This window comes from Amblyomma americanum, chromosome 3 (genome assembly GCF_052857255.1).
Source record: "Amblyomma americanum isolate KBUSLIRL-KWMA chromosome 3, ASM5285725v1, whole genome shotgun sequence".
In the NCBI taxonomy this organism is placed as follows: Eukaryota; Metazoa; Arthropoda; class Arachnida; order Ixodida; family Ixodidae; genus Amblyomma; species Amblyomma americanum.
Window position 1 is genome coordinate 68289185 of NC_135499.1, and position 22530 is coordinate 68311714.

Genomic DNA, 22530 nt, shown 5'->3' on the forward strand with positions numbered 1-22530 from the left:
TGGCCTTGGTTGAATGAATGGCCTCGGGAATGTCTTTGCTGGTAACTTCGCAGTCCATTTGGATAACCCCGTGGCTGGAGTCTTCGGACAGTTTCAGGTTCGTCTGAACCGCACGCATCTTACCGTCAATGTTCAAGCTTTCTACGGCGAGCACCTGTCTTATGTAGAGTGGATTTTGGATGCCTATATACAATGATGTTTTGCTATCAGGCAGGCCAGATGGAGAGCTCAATCGTAGCTGGAGGGATCCACGCAGCTGCGTATATGGCTGCGCTGATTTTCTTGTTTCCTTTGCAGTCGAATAAGCTGAGCGTGTCTTTAGGCTTGATTATAACCACGGAGTCTTCTCTCCCCAACTTGGGAAAAACCGCGGCTTCCATGTCTGGCGAGGCGACGGCTTCGGTTCCTGCAGCTCCGGCGCGGCAGGATGGCTGCCGGCGTTCCCGCTGTCGCGGTGCAGCAGCTACCGGTTCGTGGCGTCAAGTTTCTTCTCCAAAAGAGGCAAAACGCTAAGACGCCCGTGTGCTGGGCGATGTCAGTGCACGTTAAAGATCCCCAGGTGGTCGAAATTATTCCGGAGCCCTCCACTGCGGCATCTCTTTCTTGCTTTCTTCTTTCACTCCCTCTTTTATCTCTTCATTTACGGCGCAGTTCAGGTGTCCAACGATATGAGACAGATACTGCGCCATTTCCTTTCCCCAAAAACCAATTATTATTATTATTATTCTTCATGTCGTATTCGGTGAGGTAGGTAGGTAACAACTTTACTGGTTCATGAAGGAACCAAGTTAGGGGAGAGGAAAAGAGGAAGCAGGACGACGATGGGCCGTCCGGCCACTCTAAATGGCCGGGCACTGTTGTGCTTCCTCGACCGCTCGGGCCCAGCCCTCTGTCAGATGTATCTCCGGCAGCGAGCTGCGCAGAACATCCTCCCATCGCTCCTGATCTCCTGACCCTTGCCACGGGCGCTTGGGTTTGTTTGGGCAGCTCAGAAAGATGCGATTAAAGTCTGCTTTGGTGCTAGGACGCAAGTGGCAGTGAGGAGAGCTTTCAACGCGGGTTATAATTGAGAGAAAGCGAGGAGTCGTGACTGCAGCTGTTTGAAGCCTTTGCCAAAAAGCCTGGTCACTTTTTGGAAGAGATTTATGCGGTGGATGGTAGATAAAGCGGGAATTTCTGTAAAACAGGGTGAGGTCGTGATAGTTTAGAAGCCGATCCTTGGCACTGCGAGACGAAGGCAGGTCGCTCTCAGCCCAGTTGACGAGTGCTCGGGCTTGGGTTTGAGCGGCCGTGTTGCCTGGGTGATCGATGTGGACAGAGACCCAGAAGAAATTGATGAGGCAATTTGGTGGGGGAGGGGGGGATGCTAGAATTTGTGCAGCTGTGGAGTGGATTTTGCGATTGACATAGTTACTAATTGCTGTTTTGGAATCTGAAAAATATAGCTAGCGGAGGAGTGTGCGATAGCTAAGGCAATTGCTGCCTCTTCCGCTTGCAGGGATTCTTGCAAATTTGGAATGGAAGCACTAACTAATGGGTTTTCGAATCCGTCCACTGCGGGTAATGCGTAAGCTGGTCGGTCTGAATATTCGGCCGCGCATACGTAAACTGCCGGAAAATGAGGAAGATAGTTCTTATGCATAGCCTTGGCTCTATCTTTGCGTCTCTCCCGATCATGCTCCGGGTGCGTATTTTTGGAAGAGGCGGAATGTACAGATGGTTACTGACAGCAGTGGGACGGTTTCGTCTTGTCCCCATGGTATGGCCGGGGAAGTTTATTCCAAGTCGGCGCAAAAGAATTTGGCCGCTTTCTGTATGTGAGTGTCTATGGTACTGACTTAAGAGGTGCGCTTCTACAAGCTCTCCATGGTGTTGTGCACCCCTAGTTGAAAGAGTTTCTCAGTGGCCGTTGATTTAGAGAGAAAGGAAAAGAAGTAGAGGTAATTAAGGGATGGAGTAGGTGATCCGGTATGGACAAAAGGCTTGAATGAGGCGACATGTGTCTGCTTCCTTCGTGCCGCGATGGCGATTGACGATACCCCTAATTAGTGACGCTGTATTGAGAATGGCAATGCGAATTAATTTTATGGTCTCAGCGTTAGAGAGGTAGTCAGAAATATTGGGACCTAAAATTTGATTCTATTGACCCTGCGGATGGGTGTGCCGTCTAGTGTGACTCGAATGTTAAGGGGGTCCCGTTCCTTTAGGTCCATGACTAGGAGTTCAGATTTAGCCGCCGAGCAGCTTAGACCAACGCTGCTGGCATGCGTAGCAACAGTGTCAGCGGCCAGCTGGAGCTTGGATTCGATTTCGCCATGGTTTCTGGTTTTTGACCCAGATGGTGAAATCGTCAAAAACTGGCTGTTTTTCTCCGGAGACTGGATTTTCATGAATTGCATGGATTCCGGGTCGTAGCCCCCGGCAGTCGCCATTGGCGTCGGTGAGTTGCGTGCCCCCGGCCCGTACTCGTGGCTACACCTACGAGGTCTAGCTCGGCCGTCGCACGTGGTGAACAAACCAGGTAAAGGGCCATAAAATTGGCCCACCTGGTTAAAGACGGTATACACTGGTGCCAAATGACTTATGAATCTTGTCCACCTAAATTTCGGACACTCCAGAAACTTTTTTGTCTGGTAGAAAGGGGAGCCGTTTCGACGCACGTCCGCACTCCTAAACTGCTAGCGGCGTCCCCTCCGGGTGGTCGAAATTATTCCCGAGACCTCCACTACCGTCCTCTATCTTCCTTTCCTTTCACTGCCTCCTTTCTCTTTTTCCTTACGGCGCGGTTCGGGTGTCCACTGAAGTATGTGAGACACTTACTGCGTCAATTCCTTTCCTCAAAACCAATTTTCAATTTTGAATTTTTTCAAAAATTTCGCAAGTAGGCCCACCCCAGAAAATGAAATGGGGTGGAATAGTCGACATTCTTGAGTGGACTGGTGTGAATTAGTGCACATTAGTGGGTGGATTAAAGTAGAAGAGTTGATCATGTTAGTATAATCTAATGCAAGATAGAGTCACGACCCTCCCGACCAATCACGGAGAAGCCGCAAACACTATGAGCTAGGCGACAACTGAGAAATGCACCCGACTCAGAACACAAAGTGGACAAAGCCCAGACACGATGGAAGATGAGCCCTTTTATTGCGTACTGCACAATGGCTTCTGGGCACAGCGCCCCTTGGGGCACCAACGGGCTGGAAAAGTGCGGCTCACGGTTTGCTGCGGATGACCGTCGCTCCCTCCTCAGAGGTCAGTGATGACGTCGTAGTAGGCGGATTCGGAAAGCGAGCCGTGCCTCTCGGCGCGTGCGTCAGGCTTGCTGCTCTTGCGCGGAGGCGAGCTTTTTATAGCGGCGTCCAGCATCCGCTGGATGTTGACGAAGGCATCCGCGCCCTGGTAGTCCACTTCGCCCCGCTCCCAAGCCTCGTAGCGGTCCTCTTCTGGGGGCCTTGCCGAGCCCTGCGTGCGCAACGCCACCGGAAAGGTGCGGACCAGGAAGGATAAGCATCAAAAAAGAAACCAAACACTACATAAGTACTCCGTGCAGCCCTGTCTTCAACATAGCTAATAATATACTTGCTCTAAGATAAGCGAGTCCTCGCAAAGCTTCCGCTCTCACCATTCGATCACGTTCCTACGTGCCACTCGCGGTAATACAGGACGTACTACGTTCACCGCTATGGACTAGGGTGGCGCTGGAGAACACTTTCAAGGTTTGGTTACTCTACAAATAAATACCCGAAAGCAGATTGGACAGCCGTCGCCGTAGATCAGTTCGTAGTGCACCGGACGCGAAATTAGGAGGTCGTGAATTCGGATCCCACCGGTGGCATGTGGTTATTTTGTCTTTTGCTGTTATTAATCTCCCATTGATGAAAAACCACAAATTAACAGAAAAGATAAGACGTCTCTTATTTTCCTTGGTTTCGGTGACTATTGGCTTTCGTTGTGTATGCTTTAGTAACACTCATTTTACTAGCTTTTCATCAGTAATAAGCATTTACTGCGCATAGTAATGAACTTAATGAAGGAAACAATTAAATTACCTTCGCCATCGAACCTACAAATGCCAAGATGTGTTGTATTAACGTTCCTTCGTCACCTACTTCCATTCATACTACAGGAATAGAGAAAAGGACAATACTATCTGGCCATCGAGAGTAGATGTCGGCACGAAACGCACTGCGGGAGAGCCGCGCCGTAATCTAAGACGGGTCATAGATACCGAACGCCACACACATGTCTCGGAGAGCCATCAGCCACTTTTTTCCCCTTTAGCTGCTTGCGTTACTATCGCGCAGTTTAATTATTCTGCCCCTGATTACTGCCACTATAGCAGCTGACTTCTTTCGAAGAATGTCGCGTGCCACCTACACACTGCCTATATCGAAAAAGGCCACATGGCTGATAATGGGCGCTTGACTTTAAAAGGCATGCGCGTAGACTATTCAAACCGTCCGGTTGCGCGCAAAGCCTCAGTCGTCGCCTCGTTGATCAAACGTGCGACATTCGTATGTACGGAGCACGAAGATCTGCAAAATGAGTTAGAGTATGCCAGGAACGCTCAGCCCACGATTATCCCAGCCACTTCATACCTAATATACAGATGTAAACTGCGCGTCCGGTGACCACCGATCGTAGAAATTTTTTCCCTTGAGTACGCGTCCTATACCTGCGTAGAATCAGTGAAACACTTGTCTTTTCGAAATGTGACTTGCTCCTAGCCCACGTGCTGTCCGACAAGCTGAGGAACCAGCTAATGAACGTCAAATGCCGGTTACCAGATGAATACTCTCGAGGAGTTATCGACAAGATACCTTGCCTGAAGACTACGCACACGTTTGTGTGACGGGAGAATTATCTACTCACACAAAAGATCGTCAGCGTGATGCGAAAAATAACAAGCACGCCCCGAGTGAGCTCATAGGCGATGCACACGAAACTGGCCATCAGATTAAATGAGGCAGCGCTCCAAAGAAAGTCCCCAACAACGCGCCTTCGGCTGGTACTATCCCTATTCATCCAGACCACGCAGTAAACTTTAATCAAGGACGAAGGCCTCATGCCAAGCAACCACGCCTGATTTTACGTCAAATTCTTCGCAAATAATTCACCACCGCTCCTATTCTGCTGGCTGTGAAGAAAAAACCCGTACGGGCTTCTAAACCTGTTTTCGTTTACGCGATAGCGTAAGGCTCCCATTCTGCGTTAGTGTTGTGGTAGTTGTGAGAGAAAAAACCGGATTGGTCTAAAATTTGGCTACGTCACATATTAGAAAGATTAAAAAGTGACGATTACAAGGTAAAAACATGACTCAAATGTCGACATGTAAGCATATAAAGGAAATGAATTTGCCATGAAAAGGAAATTGGGGTAATCAGCCGTGAATAAAACTAGGTGGCAAGTCGTACGCATTACCGCTAGGCCACGCAGGTGCACTCCTACGCCTTGGATAAAGCGGGGTCTATATGTATGGTGTATACGTGCAGTCTTTCACACAATAATTGTGACTGCGAAAGAGGAAGCAGTGTCCACGTCTGTTTGGACAAGAGGAACCGCTAACAGGCCCTAATAAAGCTGTCGCGCCATGCCTTTAAAGGCGGTGCTGAAGTGTACCCAAAACATTTTTTTGGTTATGGCCGTGACTGCTCCTTGATTTCATTAGCCTAGCAAGTAGCACAAGCAGCCCACGCATTGTGCTGCTTTGTTTCGCCTCGCAAGCAGAAAAGTGGCTACGGGCGTCTGCTCTCGAAAAGAAAATCAGAGCGATGTACACAGCGAATACGAGCTTTTTGTCCGTAAAGAAACGACCAACCGTAATTGACGCAGAAGCCTGGATAATGCCAGCCAAATGGCAGGTTCTGATAATGTATAATTTTGTTGCGATTGTGAAATGAAAACGTGCGGTTCCTACCAACGTCAAAGCTAACAATGTTCGAGCCTTCAACTAAAGATCACTTCTCCTTGGCAAGTATACTTTCTCCTGTTTTCGAATTAGTTTGCTTATACTATCCAAATATCATTTTCAACTTCAGTAAACAAAACCTTCAAAAAATTCGCTTTTCACATGCGACGGAAAATCACCATAAAATCCAGACAGAAGTCGCTTGCCTTTCATCCCGTACGGGTCCGCAGTCTGTGGACAACATAGTATTGTTTTGCAGCAACAGAGGCCCGCGTACCATGCACCGGATTGAGATTATAAACCAGAAATCATGCTACACAGTTTTTCACTCGCGAATCAAATCTACACACTACACATTTAAACCAAGCTTCTATGATAACGTACTCGCAACAACTATAGTTTTCATTAAAACGGATGCTTGGGCGAGTTGGTAAGCCATTTTAAACAGAACGGCGCGCACTTTGACAGGAACTACAGGGAACACCGTGTCTGTTCGGCGAACTGTGTCGTATTTGAAGGGACATTCGCTGCGTTTGCTCTCAGCAGACAAGGAAGGGGGATTCCTAGTACTACACTCTCAATCGTATGTCAAGAAGGGTAGGGAAGCTATTCTGTCTTCGTTTTCTGTGGTCAAGGATATTTCCTTGAAAAAAATAAAGCTAATGCCAAGAAAGTGTGCAAAAAACATAACCTTGATTTGTTAACGAAAGGAGCCAATAAAAGTAAAGGACTTAGTTTACAAGTGTTTTTTTTTTAGCGCAAAGACCCACAAACCAGAGTGTCTGTTTCATGTGATCCTATCTGAGAGAGGCACTTGGCAGAAAACTGTAGCCGTTTTTCTAAAGAAGATTTTAAATTCGCTCACGTTGGACGATTCGTGCCAGGTAAAAAAATTCGTTGGATGTAATCCAGTTTTTAGAAACTAACAAGAACAAGGGACTGATGGCCTGCTCTTCTGACATTAAGGACTTAATTTATTCACTACCGCATGATGAGATTTCCGCGCGCATAGAAGAATGTATTGACCAGCAAGGATTAATTGAATTCCAAAACAACAATGGCATTTCCGTCGCAAGCATTTCATAACTACCTCAAGTGTATTTAACTTCTAATTTAATTTCCTGGGACGGCGAGTTTTACCTGCAAAAACGAGGAGTTTGCATCGGGTCATGCATAGCTCCCGTGCTTAGTGACTTGTTTTTAGCACAAAAGGGTAGAAGGATTCAAGAAAAATTGATAGGTTCAAAGGTTGTACCGTGTTTTCGCTATGTTGATGACTTTCTTGTCCTTATAGACACAAGTGTGGAAGAATTTGACGCAGTCTTTACGCAGATCAAAGCTTTCACCAAACTGATCGGCTCATAAAGGCTGGTTATCCCAAGCAGCTGCTAGCGTCAGTGTCAGAATCTATTCTCAGTAGTTTGAGCAAAAACAGAACAGGGAAACGGGTAGACTCACTGACGCGAAAGAAAAAAGAAAAAAAACCGCTGTTGTGCTTACATTCATTTCTCCTACAGACTAAAAAAGATAGCAAATATAGCACGTGTCAAAGTCATTTTTTTCGGATAAGCTTAGGAAGATGTGCAAAATGGTTAATACCGATTTCGTTCCTAGAGAGTGCGACATCAAACATGAAAATCAATTCGTCTCCTATGAAGAAGGTGTAGTCTATGCCATTCCCTTGTCATGTGGCAAACTTTATGTGGGTCACACGGAGAGATGCCTCAATGAACGCCTGAAGGAGCACTACAACAATGTGCATAACACTGTAAAAGGGCATCTCGGCATCCACTGTAGAGACTGTGACAGCAAAACTTGCCACCCTGATTTCACTCGCACACAAGTTTTAAGCAAGCACAGTAACAACTAATACGTTAAATAATTGAAGCAGCGCACATCGCCTGGTCAAACGACGCCTGCGTCAGCAGCCCCTTTTTATCGATTGGTTCCAAAGAACTGGCATTTTTAGCGGGGGCGAAATGATCTTAGTTATCGTCCTTCTTCAGCGCAGCATGTATGAATGATTTTAATCTATGAATGGTTGTGTGTTTTCTTCTTTTTGTTGGAACTGTATATACGCCTCGTTCCAAGCAATAAACATCAGTTGCAAGTGAGCGCTCGTCTGTGTCGTGTCTTCCTCGTACTGCCTGTCAAAGTGCGCGCTGTTCTGTTTAAAATATAGTTTTCATCTTTAGGTGTTGGACAGTAATTTACATTTAGACTTCCAGAATGCTGATTGCTTCGCCACTAGCGCGTCATATATCATGCATTCATAAGCAGTCATTGGCCTTACAATGTTGCATCAATGACGAGGACTTCCTAATTACATACCTTGAACTTTATGTTTCCAAAAGCGAGCAGTGAATAGTAAACGTCGCAAATCACAATCCAGTCAGCCTTTAGTTTTCAGTTTTATGAGAGTTGAACATCCCAAAGCGACTCAGGCTATGAGGCACGCCGTAGTGAAGGGCTCCGGAGATTTCGACCACCTCACGTTCTTTAACGTGCACTGACATCGCACAGTACACGGACCTCTAGAGTTTCGCCTCCATCAAAATTCGACCGCCGCAGCCAGGATCGAACCCGTGTCTTTCGGCCAGCAGCCGACTACCATAAGCACTGAGCCATTGCGGCGGCTCCAGTGAGCATTTGTTTAATCAGCTTAAACTATTACCGTTTTATCATTTGCATGGGTGCCGCTGCGATGGCTCAGTTGTTATGGCGCTCGGCTGCTGACCCGAAAGACGCGGGCTCCATACCTGCCGCAGCAGCCGCATCTCGATGGAGGCGGAATGCTAGAGGCCTGTGCACTGTGCGATGTCAGTGCACGTTAACGATCCCCAGGTGGTCGAAATTATTCCGGAGCCCTCCACTACGGCACCTCTTTATTCCTTCATTCTTTCAGTCCCTCCTTCATCCCTTCCCTAACGGCGCGGTTCGGGTGTCCACGGAGATATGTGTGACAGATAGTGCGCCATTTCCTCTCTCCAAAAACCAATTTAGGCGGGTGCACATGCGCGTAAGCAACAGTTTTGACAAGGACACAAACTTATTCTCTCGAAGACGCAGTACCGATATGATGCTGTTAGTGACAACCTCAGTTTATGCGTTCCGCAATGTCGCCAACCATGGCCGACCAAAGCACTCGACAATCAAAACCGCCAGCCATGACAACGCGTTTCACATGATCTCCACCAATTTCATCAGATTACCCCAACAATCTTAATCCGCTTAATTTTTCTTTTTAATTTTAATTTTAATTTTACTCACAAAGTCGGACAGCCGGAAAAACCGGACCGTAGTGGTACTCTGAATCACTTCTGAAGAAGGATCTTAGTGTTGAACTTGACGCTGGTTAGAGCGTACGAGCCTTGAGTCGAACTCTTCACTTTGGAGTGAAACACCAACCACATTTGCAGGCTGAGTTGTTCGAAACTGGGTTTGCCCCGAAGGAGCGCAGCGGGGTTTGCGGAAAGTCCTCCAAGCACACACCCCTGAAGAAGCCGGGCGCCGAGCCGGGGGTGGCTTGTACCCATTTTTACTGGTGGGCGTCCGACGGTGGGTTTCGAATTAACCACCACCCGCAGCCGAAGCGGACGCCCAGACCACTAGGCCATGACTGCGGCTTAAGTTTTTGTCAAGACTGTGCAAGAGTGGAATCACTTATCGGAAGTGCAAGTGTGCTCTTTTAATGAAGATGTCTTTTTTGAAAATTTGCAACCCCCAGCTGTAACGCCTTCGGGCAATGTGGGGAAATTATTGAATAAAGAATAAAGAATTGGACGCTACCCTTTATTGTGGACCACCGACCGAACATAATCAGGCTCGACGCCACGCTTTATTGTGGACCACCAACCGAACATCATCGGGAACGTCTGGGGCAAGTTTTACGTCTGGATAACGGTAATTACACCCTTTTCCGGCACTCTGAAAATCCCACGATTCAGGTCACCGCGCTAAGCCTACCCAGGTTCAGCGCGAGTCCGTCCACAGCTGCGAGGCATGAGTCACGAGGAAGCAGCCTGCGCTGATGACGACGAAGCTCCGCAGAGCTCCCTTTGCCGCCGCCGCTCCCTTCTGCTTTCCACCTCCGAAGAAGAAGAAGACATGGAGCTCAATCCTCCTCCTCCTGACATTCCACCGGCACAGGAGAACGCTGGTTCTCCGTCAGGGACGCCTGTGAAGGACCCATCTTCTGACTGGACTCTACCTGACGCACAGCAAACACAAACGCCTGGCGTGAGGTGAGCCAGTCACGGCGGCGGGAGTCACAATCCAACCCTCATCTGCGCCACATATATGCACCCCTTCGAAGACTCCACCTCACCGCGATCGCCTTCCCCCATTACCCAAGCAGGACTGCAAGATTATTCTCCGCCCCAAGAAAGGTCTTCCTCTGAAGAATTTCACCACCCCAGAGATCTCCATCGCTGTAGCCCAAGCCATCCGCTCCCCCATAAATATGAGCATTCATCAGGGCTCCAACATCATTATCGCCAGCACCTCCGATCTTGATACGGCAAATCAAGTCCGACAAATCGACAGCCTTACGCTTGCCTAGAAGGCCTACGCCGTCTCTGCCTACGTTGCAAGCCCGGAGACCGTCTCCAAGGGCGTCATTCATGGACTCAATCCCAACACCCCGGAAACCGAGCTTATGGATGGCCTCAGGACCCCCTTTTCCAGCGTGGAAGTCCTCCGGGCTCGCATGCTGGGCGCCACGAGAACGGCCGTCCTTACCTTCAACACCCGTAATGCTCCGCGGTCGGTCATCGACCATAGAAGTGAACTGCCCTGCTAACCATTCAAGCCGACAAAGCAAGTAGATCAAGTCTGTGGGCCACTGTTTCGACGTCTGTCCCACACCGGACATCTCTATCTGCCACATCTGTGGCACTCTCAACCCAATCTCTGGACATCCCTGCACCCAGAGGTGTGCCTCCTGCAGGGAAGCAAACCTTACTGGAGCACGGGAATGCCGCCAAAGCCTGGTTCAAAACACGACCTCAACACCCAAGACTCGAGAGGGTCGCCCAAGGTGGTTCAGCTCCGAAAGAGACTCCTCAGAAAAGCCTCCCCGAAAGCAGACCCCCTCCCCAGTGCGCATGAAGACAAGTAAAGCATCGGTCAGCGAAGCATCCGGGACGGCCAAGGGTCCACAGTTGGAAGCACCGGCCTCAATACCACAGGTGAGCTGTTCAGTTGTTGCCTCCTCTGCGCCGAAAACTCAAACTACACAAATCACCAAACTCAAGGCAGAAATATCATGCCTGAACACACAGCTAGGTCAAAAAACCGCCAAGCGCACAACACAAGCTCCGGGAGACCAGTCGCATCACCCTTTCGCGCCTGCTTCTGTAACACCCTCACCAAACAATTCGACAGCAACGAAACCCCCCTCCCCCCAGCATCCGCGCCCTTAACTCCTGCCCAGTTAGAATACTTGCTCCGTATTAAGAACGATATCTTGCTCACCGTGCCACAGCAACTCGCACAATACCAACACCAAATACAGCCGCAAATGGCCACCTTCCAGCAACAGCTGTTTACTATGCAACAACTCCAGCAGCAGATGCACACCTCTCTCACAACTTGCATGGACCGCATACCGCGTAAACGAATCCCATCTGGCGACCCCCCTAGTGGGCCCCACCAACGCGGCATGTGTCTACCGTCGGAAGCCAGTGATTCGGAGAATCGGGATAGCATCCCGGCACTAGACAGTCATCATGGCGCCCAATAACGCATCAACAACGCCTCTCCACCACCTTGAAATCTGGCAATGAAACTGCCGTTCTTTTCGTCCTAAAGCAGCTCTATTCTTCAATGTATACATACCGCCCCAATCCCGCCAACGTCATTTATCTTCAAGAATTGGGCAAAGGGCCCATCCGCATACAAGGCTATTACACGCTTCAGACTTACTTCGTATCCCGGGTAGCCATCTTTGTTTCGAAAACGATAGCTGCTACAGCACATGCCCTCAACTCGCCCGACATCGATCATCAATTCATTGAAATTATTCCACGAAAGGCCCGCAAGTAAAGTACGTACATCCTCAATGTATACAGTCCCCCTCAACAAATTCACGCTCTGTTTGGCCTCCTGCTGTCGGAATGCCACCGCATAGCCCAACGTAATCGCCTCTTGGTACTTGTCGACCTTGATGCTCCCACACCGCCTGGGCTTACCGAGTTGATACAGCCAAGGGACCACTCTCCTGGATGTCGTGGACGCCGCACACCTTACCTTGACAACCGATCTCCCAGTCCCCACAAGGCTAGGTAATAGTGTCTCTCGTGACACCTCTACGGATCTCACTTTAACTAAGAATGTCACCCGCCCTACCTGGACTGACATAAGCGAAACCCTAGGATGCGACCATTACATACTCTCAATCAGCATACTGTCACCACAGCACCGGATGCCCCTCGGTATCATCCAGATCACCAATTGGGAAGCCTACATAGGCGCGGCTCCACATTCTAGCTTTATTACTGATATCGCGGCATGGACCCAGGCCCTCTGTGACACCCATCAATCGCACACGCAGGCCCTCCAAAAGACCGTTGACAACCCCGCTGTCGACCCCCATCTCATCCACATCTAGAAGACCCGTCATGGCCTGCTGAAAAGATGGCGCCGCAACGACATAACCGCACCCTCTAAAAGCGCATAGCGCAGCTTAACTTACAAGCTCAGGACTACGCAGCGCAACTCTCCACCCAAAACTTGCATCAATTTTGCGACTCCCTTCGTGACACCCTGAGTACTTCCAAAACATGGGCCACTCTCTGAGCCTTCTACATCCCCAAACAACAAAGTCGTCTGCAAACAGAACCTTGCAAGCAGGTGCCCATCAAATCACCGGCACTGGCCAAGAGCTTCTGGACACTCTCCGCTCCAAATATTTCGGCGCTTGACAGCCCCTTACCTCATCTACCACTTACACCGGCCACACCAGCCCGGAACTCGACCTGACAATCACTTATGAAGAGGTATTCGCAGCTGCACGCACTTGTAGCCGCTCTAGTGCCCTAGGTGCCGACAATATCACTAACGCAATGCTACGCAACCTCTCGAATGATTGCTTTCAAGAACTTACCCAATACATCAATGATGAACTGTGGACCCAAGTAAAGTACCCCCTCAATGGAAACACGCAGAAGATATACTCAACCCTATGCCCAACAAGCCACCCTCCCTCTCTGCTCTCAGGCCCATATTGCTCACCTCCTGCTTGGGCAAGCTATACGAGCGAGTCATCCAGCCACGCCTGCAAAAATATATTGAAGATCATGATCTCTTTCCCCCTTTTATGTTCGGCTTTCGACCAGGTCTTTCTGCACAAGACGCCTTTCTTATCAAATACGAAGTCCTCACGAGGATACCTCCTGGCGGAGAGCAACTTCTTCTAACACTTGACATTATGAGCGCTTTCGACATTTCCCATTCTGCAATCCTAGAAGGTCTAAATCAGATACGCTGTGGATCTCACATCTCCCAATATATCTCCACCTTCCTCACTGCCCGCACAGCCACCACAGGTATCTGATCTACTAGATCGTCTCCTTTTGAAACACCTGACAATGGCGCTCCACAAGGTGCTGTCCTATCACCACTACTATTCAATATAGCCATGGCCCCTCTCTTCCATAAGCTCTCTACACTCTCCGACATCGGATATGCCATCTATGCGGATGACATCACCATCTGGTCAACCCGAGGATCCCTGCCGCCAAAGAGCTGGCCTTACAAACAGCCATCGGTGTGGTCGGACATTTTGTTCAGACCAGCGGTATGCAGTGTGCACCGGATAAATCGGAAATCATCCGTTTTCATGGTCCCCGCTATCGTTCATCCGGCCCAATCATGCTCAAAATTCACAACCACCCTATGGAAGAAAAATCACTCATCCGAGTGCTTGGCCTCTGGGTGCAGCATGACGGCAATCCCACCCACACCATTGCCACTCTACGCACGTATGTGCTCAATACTGCTCGTATGGTACGACGCATCGCTGGACATCGCAAAGGCATGCGCGAGGATGACACCATCCGCCTCATCACGACCCTGGCCATGAGTCGAATCCAGTATGGTCTCCCATACCACAATGTTGATCGCACCGCCGAGAGTAGGATCTATATCCTTATCCGTACCCTCTATTAACAGCTCTGGGCCTTCCCATCCCAAGCAGTACAGGTCATCGGCCCAACATTGCAACAAGATGGTCCCATCCTGGTCCTTTGTAAGGCCAGCTTTGCCAATGCAGTTTCAATGTTGGGCCAGTTACTTGTGCTGCTTGGGATGTGTACATCCAACGCTAGACTGCTAGCACTTGGTATTCACAACACGTTTGCGGAAATCCAGGAGGCTGTTCTGAACTCCCAACAGACTCGTCTTCTCCTCACCACATCGGAAGGTAGGGCCATCCTTTCAAGGATAGGTGACCTGCAAGCCACCAGGACCATGGCCCTGACCAGAGTTCTTCCAAATGCTGTCCACTCACGCCTGTACATGGACCCCATCCCTCGCCATGTGGACCACGAGTCACAGGCACCGCGCCGTCAGGCCCGTCTTCGCAGCCTCCGTAGGCAATACGGCCAAGACACCTCGGCTATGTTTGTGGATGTCGCTTCCTATGCGCAGCCCCAGAGATATGCTTGCGCTTCTGCCAATCACGCCAACACCCCTTTTCTTGGAGCGTCCTTCACGGCACAGGATCCGGCGGCCGCAGAAGCCATTGCAATATCAAAATGAATGACACGCAACACCACGGCACTCACATTTTTACAGACTCCCAATCCACCTGCAGAGCCTACACGAGTGGACGTGTCCAGCGCACAGCTCTCCGCGTACTGGGCGGCCATCTCCAGTATGATCACGTCATCACCTGGGTCTCAGGACACGCATGTCTCGACGGCAAAATTAAGGCAGATTCCCTAGCTCTAGGTTACACCAACAGAGCGGGCCACACCGACTCTACTCTCTACCACCTCTCAACCAGTTATTCAACCCGCCTAGAGACCCTCCGCCTAAATACGCGTCTCTACCCACCGCCACATAAGCAGCTTTCCCCGGAGGACTCCTACCATATTAGACGCATCCAAACACTTACTTTCTCCAGTCTTCACCACCTATGCCTCAATCACCCAACATTATACGCAGATACATGTCCTTGGTGTGGCGAAATTCCCGCATTCAAGCACATTACATGGACATGGTCAGATAAATCGAACCACTGGAGCAGTGGGAGGTTACGCTGGCCAGCGGCACCCTGGAAGACCAGGAGGCGCTAGTCGCCACCGCCAAAGAGTCGGCGGAAGCCACTGAGGTCTTGGACTGAGGACTCCACTCACAATCCGCTCCGGTCTTCTTTTTTACAATTAAATGTTTATTCTCTCTCTCTCTCTCTCGGCAACAGAGTACCAAAACAGCCCCGTTTTCTTTCATCGTCACAAATTTTAGAATCATTACCAATAAGCAAGACTAGCTTGCCTCCTTCATCAATACTTGCGCTGCTGACGCCATTGTCGGAAAGAAACGTGGTTAACTCCAGAAATTGACAGTTCTGAAATTCAGATTTCAAACTCATTTTCAATCTTCCGTAAAGACCGCAGATAAAAGAGGCAATGATGTCATGACTGCTGTGCGAAAAGACATACATACAACACTTATCACAGTAGATAGTGCACTTGAAATTTTATGAGTTTCTTGCTCTTTGCCGTAGTTTACAATAGTCATCGGCGCATGTTACAAACCGCCGGATTATTCCACTGACATTTCGCTGAGGTAAACGATGTGTTAACGCATGTTAAGAGCAATTACGTGAACGCGTCTATTATCCTGGCAGAAGACACTAAATTCCCATGCATCAGTTTGTCATCTGTTTCAATTGCTTATTCTGGTCAGCCACGTGGGTGTGCCGATATTCCCGATTTGTTGCACTGATTTCAACTGGCGCAGCCGGTTTCTTCTCCTACAAGAGCTGACGTCATACTTTATTTAGTTTTTACAACTCACCTCGAACGGGCCTTTGTAACTGTACTTGAATGTATTAGTGACCACCGTGGTGTTCACTGTGTTCCAGTCAGCCATTTCGAAGGTATCATTTAATGCTGGCGCGTGTTCGAGGGCTGTCTGGGTGCCTCATTGAGTTTGCAAATCTTCATAGATGGTGGTAAAAGCGTTAGTAACGCTGAAAGTTACTTTGTGGGTAGTTTTGGTTTCTCTTTATGCCGTCTGATTACGGCGTTCTTATAATAATAATAATAATTGGTTTATGTAAAAAAAATTGATTTATGATTTTGCTAAAGCAGACTTTAACATACTTAAACGGCCCTAATAGCTACTGTTATTTCTTTGAGTCTACGTATTCTAACCGAACTGCCTCTGAAAACTGGGTGCTTTTCCGTGATATGTTGAAAAATTTGCAGGAGAAATACATTATAAAACGGTGGCTTTCAGCGGCAGGGAATAACGAATGGTTCACAAGATCATATCAAACGATGCCTCAACAAAAAGAACCACCTGTATGCGAAAGCTAGCGCACTGAAGCTCTCGTAGACTGGACCGTGTACTTGTGCTTCGCAAAGACATGCAAGCAAAAAATTGAAGAAGCGAAAGATAAATTATTAGTTATGACGTGACGAACTTCTTGAAGAACAACCGCAAAGAGTTTTGGAAAGTGATTTCTCCTGCACCAAATAAGCAACTGCCGTACTTAGCTTTTGTAGATGGTACCCCAATAAACCCAGTGTATATGTGCGATCATTTTAACTCATTTTCCTGCTGCATTTTTGAACAAGAAAAAGCTTTGTCTATTGTTGGACCTGTATATAGCACTGAATGCAAAATGTCCTGTATAAAAATACATTCCGATGGCATAGAGAAGGCTATAGAACGTTTGCCTTCTTTTTCGAGTCACGCCCCGATGAAATTAGCACAAAACTTCTAAAAATTAAAAAAACCTACACATCACGTATCCTCGCACACAACTTTCAGCATACGCTTAATACGGCCCAGATTCCTGATGATTGCAAGCTTGCTTATTGTTTATCCACATTTAAAGGAGGGGATAAAAATAACCTGACGAACTACAGGCCCATATCTTTGACGTCAGTTTCATAAATTATTAGAACATGTTTTATCATCACACATAATGAAATATCTCAATGAGAATCATATCCTTTTTCCGAACCGGCATAGATTTCAACGCGGGTGTTCTTGTAAATCCCAGCTGTTCGAACGTCCGACAGACCTTCACCGCAATTTAGAACAGTTAATGCAAACTGATGCCATTTTCATCGATTTTGGAAAGGTGTTTGACCGTGTGCCCCAAAACCGCCTGATATATAAAATTAACAACATTAACATAAATAATACAGTTATTATATGGGTAGAAGAGTACCTCCACAACAGGTTTCAATCAGTCATTACTAACGATGTTAAATCCTCTCCTCAGTCTGTAAAATGCAGTGTCCCCCAAGGATCTGTGCTTGGACCAACATTATTTTTATGTACATAAATGATATTCCATCCAGCATTACATAATCAATCAGTTTGTTCGCTGATGTTTGTGTAATTTACCGTCCAATATCCAATCTCACTGACTATCATATGTTACATAACGATTTGTCTAAATTAGATAGGTGGTGGTTTGAATGGCAAGTGACCATTAACACTTGAAAAACCAAGTTACTGCGTTTCAGTACCCACTGTCACGTTTTGTCAAGCACCAACGCCATGAGTAATACTGAAATAGAATCAGTTAAATCTTGAAATACTTAGAAATGTATTTAAGCCCTAATCTGTCCTGTAGCGCTCATATCAATCACGTTCTGAGTGACACGCACAAAATTTTAGGTTTTATTCGCCGGTTACTTTGTAAAGTTAACAAATATTCATGACTAATAGCTTATACCACATCGGTCGGACCGACGCTCGAATATGCGTCATTCATTTGGTGTCCTCATTAACAGTATTTTATTAACAAATTAGAGACACTGCAAAACATGACCAGTCGATTCATCGCACGTCAGTACTCGTGTTTCTCAAGCGTCACTGTAATGAAAGAGAACCTTAACCTCCCTACGTTGGAAAGCAGACGAAAGTATCATGCCTTGCCTTCTTTCATGAATTATATTTTGGCCCCACAACGTACTCCGCACCGCTTATTAGGCCTGCCATGCGCACATTTCATCCACTTGACCGCAATAAAAAAAATTTGGACGACGCTTAAGCTTCGTCTTTAAGAGTGAGACGCGAGAGGGTGTTGAGGCGTTGCCAAGAGGTGCACGGAACGCCATCGCATCTTCGGCGTAACGCGTGGCCCGTTGGAGAATTTAAGGAAAAGACGCCTGTCTCACATATCTCGGCAGACACCCGAACCGGGCCATAAGGGAGAGAAAAGGAGGAGACGGAGGAGTGCGAGGAGGAGGATTTTTTTGCGGACGGCCAACGCCGCCGGCGCCGACACCAGCTTTTCTGCGACACGAGCTCCTTAACGTTCTCGCGTTAAAATCTAACCTCCATTTGCGCGAACAGACGCAGTCAGATTTTCGTTTCTTCACATTGTGTAAATAGTTTGTGTATATTACTTCTGCCCTATCCCCACTTCTTGTCTCCTCACCTCTTTCATTTCATTTCTCCATTCTGCCTGCTATCCTTTATTTCCGCTGCCCCAGCTCAGGTGCTTCAGTGTCGATGGCAGATGCCAGGGCTAGCAAAAATCTTTTCCTTCCTTTTTGCTATTATTTAATTAAAAACCACTACCACCACTACATCCTGGCGATAAGAGAATGGAATGCCCTCTCCTATTCTATAGTCAACACTACTGATCGCGATCAATTTATTTCAGTAATAAACAATAGTGTGAAAGAGTAGGTGTCCAAGATTTATCATTTGACCGGTTTGTTTTGCTACCTTAGTGATTTTGTGTATGTGTTTTTTCTTTCTTCAAAAGTCTCTTGAGTAAGTTGTACGCCATGCTTAAATGTTTTAATTCAGGCATATCGTATTTCTTATTGCTGACTGCTTAAACCTTTGTTATGATGTATTCCTGCATGCTCTTTAAGCGTCGTTATATTACTATTGTATTTTCTTCTTTGAATTTCCTGCGTGCAGTGCCCTCCCCCCCCCCCCCCCATGTTATGCCCACATGGGCCTTTAGGATAAATAAATGAAAATGACAAAAAAAACGAATCTAAAAAAAGCATTTCAAGGCAGAGGCCTGATACCTTGCACGCGACAACTAACTCCCATTCATCAAATGGTATTCTCTTCAAGTAAGAAATTGAAAATTAAATTGAAAATTGGTTGTTGGGGAAAGCAAATGGCGCAGTATCCATCACACACCTCGGCGGACACCTGAACCGCGCTGAAAGGGAAGGGATAAAGGAGGGACTGAAAGAAGAAAGAAAGAAAGAGGTGCGTAGGGGAGGGCTGCAGAATAATTTCGACCACGTGGGGATCTTTAGCGTACAATTACATCGCACAGCACACGGACGCCTTTGTGTTTTTCCTCCATAAAAACGCCGCCGCCGCGGTCGGGTTCGAACCCGCGTACCTCGGATCAGTAGCCGAGCGCCCTAACCACTGAGCCACCACGACGGGTTCAAGTTAGGCTATGTTGTGGCAAACTTCACCGACTAAAATTCGCTTGTGTTTCCAGAGTCGCCCTGTCTACTTCTTCCTCTTGTGAACGCACCTTTTTGTGCTGGTTTCTTTCCGTATTCATGCACCAAGCTACGCTTCTTCAAAACACCATAGATATTCTTCTTACGGCAAAAATACACTTTAGGGGATCTCCAGTCGAGTCTCACACACTTTTGCCTCTGTACTTCCTGTCGACACGTCTGCATTCCCACATCAGCAGACAACAACGATGATACAGGCTCACCTAATTAACTACAGAGACCACGCATGTCTCTAAAAATTTGAGGAGAAAGTGTAGCTCGGCCTTAAGGGTATGACGCGATAGCGTTAATGGGTTAGTGACCATAAATGCCGAATCCGTCACTCTCTACTTGCATTCATAAAAGATCCCGGGAAGTCCCCGTACCACTTTTGGAGCTGCGGTGAAGCTGTTAAGCGATGCGCCACTGCCCTGCGATGATAGGTGCTGTCACAGGTGAGACTTGCGCAGCCCAAGATTTTGTCCCCGAGAAACCTCCCGCGACCATTATCTGCCGCCTGGGTGGCTATCATTGCGGCCCACGTGTCCACCCTGACAATGCAGACAACGATGCCGGATTTTCTGCAGAACGGGAGATTCAACGCCGTCGTGTTAAATGTGCATAGCCTCGTGTAAAGGAGGATAGATTGCCCATGTTATTCAGTGGAGCTTCGATGAGTAGGAAGCATAGTTGAAAGGATAAATAACGTAACAAGATACGGGTACTTCTGTGCACAATCGACGAGAGCGGATGTCCGCAGCACTTGCACAGCGTTTCCCGTGATTTCCTCTCGTGAACCCATGCTTTCATGAGCTTCAAACCTTGCTCTACAGGCTGAGATTGCGGCTATGGCGCTGGAGAGCTTTACCACTCTGTCATCGTGATCCCTCAGAGACACGTGTAACAGCTCAGTAACTTCTAAAGCAGCTGGTAGAAGACCAGCCTACTTTGGTAGAAAACGCAGCTCCTGCTTAAACTGTGGGGCGCAGACAGATCAGTTGCCGACAGAAATATTCCGAGGCAAACAATGGCCGAGTACCATCGCCGTATACCACTCTGAAACCATCACCTGGAAGATGTTGGCGATGGAGGTGTCGCTGAGGATGTTCAGCAGACAGCCGACGCTCTGGTTTCGAGTGCGTACCGACGCCTTGGAACTCAGAGCTGTTTCGTCGGTGGACTGGTCCTGCGCGAGGCACACGAGCAGCCGTGAGACAAGCGCTACGTGTAGCCGCCTCTTCCTTGCGACTTACCGTCCTTGAAGAGTGCGATCCGGAGGTACCTGGGCTCGTCTGGATATGAGGAAAAAAAGAAACAATTATCTTAATGTTCAGCCAGTTCAGCGACACAAACAACAATCGCGCATGGGCGGAGGTGGCTCCTGCGACGCGCCTGTTCTTTAGATTTTTTTTTGCATCTGTCAACTGCCTTCTGTCTGCACGTGGCAGCGCTAGCGACCCCTTTTGAGGCAGTGAACATCACGCCAGTGCATTTCCCTCCTTTTTCTTTTTTCAATCGCAGCAACAACAGCCAAGTGACAGGCACAGCAGCACTGTCAACGTGCATCGGAGCAACCGCCTCAGCGCGTCGCGCTTTCGTACATGCAGCTAAATGCATGGGCTCGAATCCCACTCACACCGGTACCTTTCTGCTTGCGTTTTATTCGCTCGCGCCTTCTCTTGGTGTGAATGGACGGACAAACCAACAAAAATCTGCGGCCAAAGGGAGGTGAAAATGGAGCCGTTCAATTATTGTCCGAGGGGCCGCGCCGACGTGATTCTGGTGCCCGCACGTCTCGCGTCGTGTCCACATCAAGGAGCGCGCAGGTCGAAACGGCCTCTCCTGACCTCTTGTCCCCTCCGCACTGCTGTCGCTCCTCTCGACCTATCCCCGTGCAAAAGTCGAGCCTGGCCAGACGAGAGGCAACACTAGTTTCGAAGTCTTGCTTACAGCTCTTGCCTTAATTGCAGTACCGTGACCGGCACAGTATTCTAAGATTAGCTCACTTTGTTGCTACAATTGTGGCACCCCATGAAACACATTTGAACTGTCGAGGAACTACACATCTCACTGCACATCTCGAAGACGGGATCCCTTCTACTCCCCTCCACATATCGGTTAAGCAGGGCCACCACTGCGAATGATTACAAGATTTAAAGGCAGTATAGGATTCAGGCGGAAGCATTAATTTTTTGTTTATAGTTCTTCTTTCCTTTATACTGCCACACCTACTCATTAGTATACAGTCGTAAGGAAACGCATACCTCTAGGTTCGCCTTTATTCGCAAAGAAAGTAACGCTGTTTCGCGGCCTATGAGTTGCGTGCTCACCTCGCAATCTGAACATCATTGGCTCAAATCGTCGCACCTTCGGAATAAATGTTTTCTTTGCTGATGACGTCATTAGAATTTTCTGGAACACCTTACCCGGACGACGACAACGACTCCGGGTTTCGCTGCTAATATGCCATAAGGTTTTCGATTAAAAAAAACTGCAGCTTCTAACACTGGCCATGGTCCACGGCGTCCTGTATTACTCCGCTCACAAATTAAAATAGAGAGCACATTCAGCTGTATCATGTATGGCTGTATCAAACAAGCCAAAGGCATCGAAATTATTGAGCTCATAATTTTGTCTCGAGATTATTAGCTTCTTTTTTAGGCAACATGAAAAGCTTTAACACCGGGGAGGTTCAGTATAGATTTGAGTTGGATTGGAGCTCATCAGGGCGCGTCCTTTCTTCTCGGCAACCGTGTACGTTCTGTACTGTGCCACCAACTTTCGTCGTCGCCGAGGCTCATCCCCGCTCCCCCACCCCCAGAATCTCCTCGTCGCAATTTGCGTGTCCTGTGCCTTGTCCTATGTAGCTGCCCTGCGCACAGCCGCGCGAAAGCCACGAGGCATATCCGGTCGATTCCTGGAACAGAGCGTCCGCCGCTCCCCATA

The 22530-nt window shown here is 48.1% G+C and overlaps 1 protein-coding gene and 1 pseudogene across 1 annotated transcript in view; both read right to left on the reverse strand.

The window, feature by feature from the left end:
• Nucleotides 1–839: 839 nt before the first annotated feature.
• Nucleotides 840–2432, reverse strand: LOC144123804 (uncharacterized; annotated as a pseudogene).
• Nucleotides 2433–3125: 693 nt separating this feature from the next.
• LOC144123029 (glycogenin-1-like) overlaps nt 3126–22530 on the reverse strand; it is a 99926-nt gene continuing 80521 nt past the window's right edge. The window contains exons 6-8 of the mRNA XM_077655954.1: nt 20838–20876; nt 20654–20770; nt 3126–3462 (exon numbers count right to left, since the gene is read on the reverse strand). Of these exons, the coding sequence (XP_077512080.1) occupies nt 3247–3462; nt 20654–20770; nt 20838–20876 (372 nt within the window). The 3' untranslated portion in view covers nt 3126–3246. The remainder of the gene's footprint in view (nt 3463–20653; nt 20771–20837; nt 20877–22530) is intronic.